The sequence below is a fragment of the Egretta garzetta genome, unplaced genomic scaffold, assembly GCF_000687185.1.
Source record: "Egretta garzetta isolate BGI_Z169 unplaced genomic scaffold, ASM68718v1 scaffold105, whole genome shotgun sequence".
NCBI lineage: Eukaryota > Metazoa > Chordata > Aves > Pelecaniformes > Ardeidae > Egretta > Egretta garzetta.
In genome coordinates, this window is record NW_009259598.1 from 228917 (window position 1) to 233754 (window position 4838).

General features: G+C 48.0%; 1 protein-coding gene across 5 annotated transcripts in view; it reads right to left on the bottom strand.

Annotated features, from left to right (window-relative positions):
- Positions 1–6: 6 nt before the first annotated feature.
- Positions 7–4838, bottom strand: part of LOC104125710 (mitogen-activated protein kinase 13) — a 15219-nt gene continuing 10387 nt past the window's right edge. For all 5 annotated transcript variants that reach the window (XM_035893762.1, XM_035893761.1, XM_009638182.2 and 2 more), the window contains 6 exons: positions 3885–3999; positions 3467–3538; positions 2864–2943; positions 2331–2409; positions 1032–1208; positions 7–677 (listed from right to left, as the gene is read on the bottom strand). In XM_035893762.1, the coding sequence (XP_035749655.1) occupies positions 598–677; positions 1032–1208; positions 2331–2409; positions 2864–2943; positions 3467–3538; positions 3885–3999 (603 nt within the window). In that variant the 3' untranslated portion in view covers positions 7–597. The remainder of the gene's footprint in view (positions 678–1031; positions 1209–2330; positions 2410–2863; positions 2944–3466; positions 3539–3884; positions 4000–4838) is intronic.

Below are 4838 nucleotides of genomic sequence, written 5' to 3' on the forward strand. Positions count from 1 at the left end.
AATCTGGAGCTGCTCTGGACACAGACTGATGCTGGGATCGACTGAATTCCCATGATGTCCCAGAGCCAACACCATCCCAGTGACCTCACTGTGCTGGATGCTGTTTGACTGCTCAGGGAAAGGGGGAGCACTCAGAGTTAGATTGGATAAAATCTTGTTATGCTGAATTTCACTATTTCTGGTTATTTTGCTGGGGACTCACCTCCTGGACAATTTTCCCTTTCTCTTTACCTTATCCATAATTAATGTATTAAAACCTGTACTTGGAAAGAGCAATGAGAAGGGAGCAATGAAACCCCTGCTCTCTCAAGTGGACAAATACGAAAAAACCACCCCAAAAAACCCAAAACAAAACACCAGGTAAAGTTCTCCCACTTAAAGATTCCATGAGAATATATTTATCTTTTGTGTTGAAAACTGTTTGGGGTGCTTCCCCCTTCGGCAGAACAAAGTCCAATGCCCACAGCACGGCGTCATCCTTGTGTTTTCACCCAGAGAAGTCCCACAGGCCAAACGACGGCCACCAGCAAGGCAGCGCAGAGTCAATACAATCCATATTCCAGGAGAGGTGAATCCCAGCTCCAGCCGCACCGGTCGCTACAATGACATCCCGCTTCGCTTCTTTGAGTCCTTCCGTGCAACGGGACTGAAGGACAAGATCTCCTTGTAAATATGCTCTTGAAAAACAGAACGAAATAATCATGAGTATCACTAGCATGTGTGATTTTAGGACAGAAATGGAAGTTTGACTGTTGGATGTGCGGAGAGGAGGTATTCAGTGGAGAGGATATGGCAGGTACAAGCTGGGGGTGGGGGGATAGAATGGAGAGAGGCAAGGAAAGATTCTGCCTGAAGAGATGGAGGGAATCTTCGCTGAACACATAAAAGGATGAGCAAGGCAAGGGAGATGTGCACAATCATCGAGGCACCAGCAGGCAATCACAGCCTTACTCAGCATGTGCACAGGAAAGAGAGAGAGGCAGGCAAGTCCCGTGCTAGGCGGGAACTTCAAAGAAGGTAAAGCTTCTTACTTCGCCATTCATCTATCGAAAGCTTCTCATGTTCCAGAGAATCATCGTAGGACTGTTGCGCTTCTGTCTCCTCCTCGACGTCTCGGAACTGGTCAAAATAGGGGTGAGCCAACGCCTCCGTCGCTGTAAGGCGCTTTTCCACATCCAGCTGCAACATCTTGTCAAGCAGGTCCACTGCTGCAGGAGGAGACAGGAACAGGGCTAAGCAAGGTGCGATGGAGAACAGGCATCCTGTGCACAAACCCTGCGAGTGTTTCCAGTACTACATCTCCAGACCCGAAAACGAAAGAGATTCCTCAACCTGGCCAAGTTAGCGTGGAGCTCTCGTCAGTGGGAATACAAAATCTGCCCAACAGCAGCCTCAGGGAGCTCTTACTAACAGAAGTGGAGGCGTAAATTGTGCGGAAATAACAAATCAGGCTTGATTAAGCCTTGCTGTGCGGATGGGGCCGCAAGAACACGAACAGCAAGCCAGTAACTTCATGATATTTTTCACTTTTAATCATTTGCTTTCACTCTGACCCCCACAACTCAAAGTAGTCTTAACATGAATAATCTATATAGAAATCTATACGTCCCTGGTAAACAGGAAGGCAGGAAACTCAGATACAGACAAGCCCGTCAGCCTCGTTCCCCCTTGGTTTTAACAGCTTTATGCTTTCTTCCTTTCAGCTTTTAGAACAGTTTTGTTCGCTCTCACCTCTAATCTACTCGGGAAAAGAGCTTCTTGTAAGAGATTGATTTTTACCCTGAAAATGGCACACTTCAGCTGCCTGTTAAGTATCAATAGATCCAGGTGTTCAACAGTTATGCTTCTGATCCTAATATCACCTGCAACAAGCTCTGGAAGCCAACACCAGCCAAAATTCATCCCAACTCTCATACCAAGTGGAGCTGATAAACGCAACGGTCCTAATCCCGTCATTTGCATCCCACAACCTAAACAAGCCGTTATACCCAGCACCCACTCTCTTGTGGCTTGTTGATATGAGAGTCAGAGGTTTATCTCTTAAATATCATATGTTACAGGCTATGTAATTTTAAAATTAAATATAAAAAATACAAAAATCAAGTCAGTGGCCAAGAACAGCAGAATATTGCCATTCCAATGCCAATAAAGAATAATTTTGCTTTTAATTCATGCATATTTGCCCTGGGGAGGGGCAGGGTCACAACCTGCAAGGGAGGAAGCAGCAAGAAGTTGTAAGAGGAGAAAAAAAAAAAAAAAGTCGCAGCCATGGCGGTCAGCCTGCCTCCTTTCCAGCTGTGAACTCGTGAGAAATGCTGGACATGACTTACCCTGCGGATTGGCTTTGGGGAAGAGCACAGACAAATCCTTCTTGGGGATTTTAGGAAGAGACTTGATATAACTCTTAGCCTGAAAGAGAAAGGAAAGCACAGACATTTACCGCACGTGGACAAGTGCCAGGGGGCTGGGAAATGCAACTCTCACTGCTCAGATGAACAAAGGCAAATGAAGAGCAAATCATCCCCAATGTCACATTTCAGTGACCAGTTGGCAACAAACTATTTATATCAATTGAGATACAGAAATATTCCTGCTTTAAGGGCCAAACTGGAGAACAGAGGAGGTCAGTGGTTTGCTGGGGCATCAGGTACCTCACCTGGGAGCCCCTGCAATCCCCACCAGTTCCCAACACAACACCAAAACCATCAGATGTGCCACTGGCAAAGAAAAACATCTTCCTTGCCAAAGGGAAATGACTGCTGTCACTCCTCTTCTCTGCAACACCTCTCCCGTCTCAAAGGCACAGCCAAGTTAACCTCTCCCCACCACACCTCCAAGACCTGAATCCACAGTGAATTCTTACCGCTTTGTCCTCCAGCTTCTCCACGAAGTCTTCTCCTGGATGCCCCGTTACTTTCAGGATCTGAGTCAGTTGATCTAGGTCTGCCAGGCTGAGTTAAAGATCACCCGTCTAGGAGCAAGCTGTGGACGCCACCCAACAGCTCAGCCTGCGGGCTGGGCGCACGAGAGCCCGAGGAGCCATGGGAGCTACGAGTAGGTTACCATACAAACCCGACAGGGCCCCACATTAGACTGGCAAAAATAGCTCCAAGGCTCTCCTCCCGGGATGCCACTTTCACCAATGGATAATTTTGTTGGCACAACTCTGCCACGGCACGTGCCCTTCAGTTTGGGGATGGAGCTGTGGCCACACAAGGTTAGACTGCCAATGCAGAGTACCTGCAGCCAGCACAGAAGTGTGCTTCTAAGGGTGGCTTGGCCCCCTCCTAGCTTCTCTTTTTTCCTCACTAAAAAGACCCACCGATCCCTGCGATTACCTCGTGGTAAGCCAGACTGACACCTACTTCCCTCTGTAGCCTCATTCATAAAAGCCCGAAGCCCTTTCACACACGCCAAGAATTATTTACCCCTCCTCCCAGAGAAAAGGTTCAGCTTGAAAGGATACAGTCTTTTCCTTTAAACAGCGTTTTCCCTGTCAGCATTTCTGCCATGATGCAGCCAATAGACCAGATATCCACTGTTCAGAGAGAAAAAGGAGGAAAAAAATAAATAAGAAAAAGAACTTTAAAAGGAAGCAACGATTGCTGGGGCTGTTGCTTACAGCAGGCACTGATTCAAATTTCACTCCCATTTTCCACCCTCCCCTGTTGTTTCTATGCTGCTAAAGCCTCTGCTTTCATCATTTTCCACAGGCACTAGCTTTGGGAATTGTGCAACAGCTTTGGGACTCACTCCACTCCAGGGGACACTGATGATAAAGAAGAAAAACATCTGGAGGATTACATGAGATTTGACCCAGGCGTGACAGCGGGATCCCTGTGCTCGTCACCAGACAGTCACACCGCTGAAGCGCGGCAGCTCACCTGTCTGGTTGTAATGCATCCAGTTCAGAATGACTTCTGGGGCTCTGTACCAGCGCGTAACCACGTAGCCGGTCATTTCAGCATCAGCGTGTCTGGCCAAGCCAAAATCCAAGATCTGCAGTTCACCAAAGGAAGAGGGAGAAGGAAGGGCAGGGAAGAAAAGAGAAATCCTACGGGCAAATGAGAATCTACTTCTAAGCAGAAAAGAAGCAGATCCAATCAGATAACGAAGCTCCAACCACACCACAGCCACCCACAGGACGCTTCAAAGAACTAACAGGTTTGTCTTAATTCCACTGTAAAATTGCAAGGTGGCTGCAAAACCAGTTGTTGTGTGAAGACCCTGCCAGCAGGATCAGTGCTGCGTGCTAGCTGGAAGGTCACTGCCTTTCTTGAAGCTGAAGTTTCAGCTCTATGAGCTTTATTTAATTGGGTTGTTCTATAACCTGGCAGCAAGGGCATGCTCCCAGGCCACCACGACTCCCCCTTTCCTATAAAAACACCTTGCAGCTGACAGGGGATGGCCTCTCCCTCAATCCTGGAGGTGACCTAACCTTTACAGGCAACGGAGCCATTCCCTGTAACGTATGTTACAGCAAACGCGCGCTAGGGCGCCGCACCAGCGAGCAAACCCTTCAGCGAAATACTGAAGACCACTTGGTCTGGCATCACAACCGTCGCATCAATGAGAACTGAAGGGTAACTGCAGTTGGATCCAGTTATCCTCCAGGGATCGTGCACCTAACGCAAGAATTGCTCAGCACGACTGAATTTGTTTAGGAAGTCATTACGAACTGCCGTGCTGCGGGAATTACGGTGACAGGATGTGCATTCCGAGTCTTGGGCCCTGACTCAGCAAGTTACATCAGCAGGTGAGTATTTCCCACTGCCTGCAACCGCTGAGTAATGAAACGCCTCGAATCAAGTCTCGGAAGGCAAGAGGAAATGTGACAG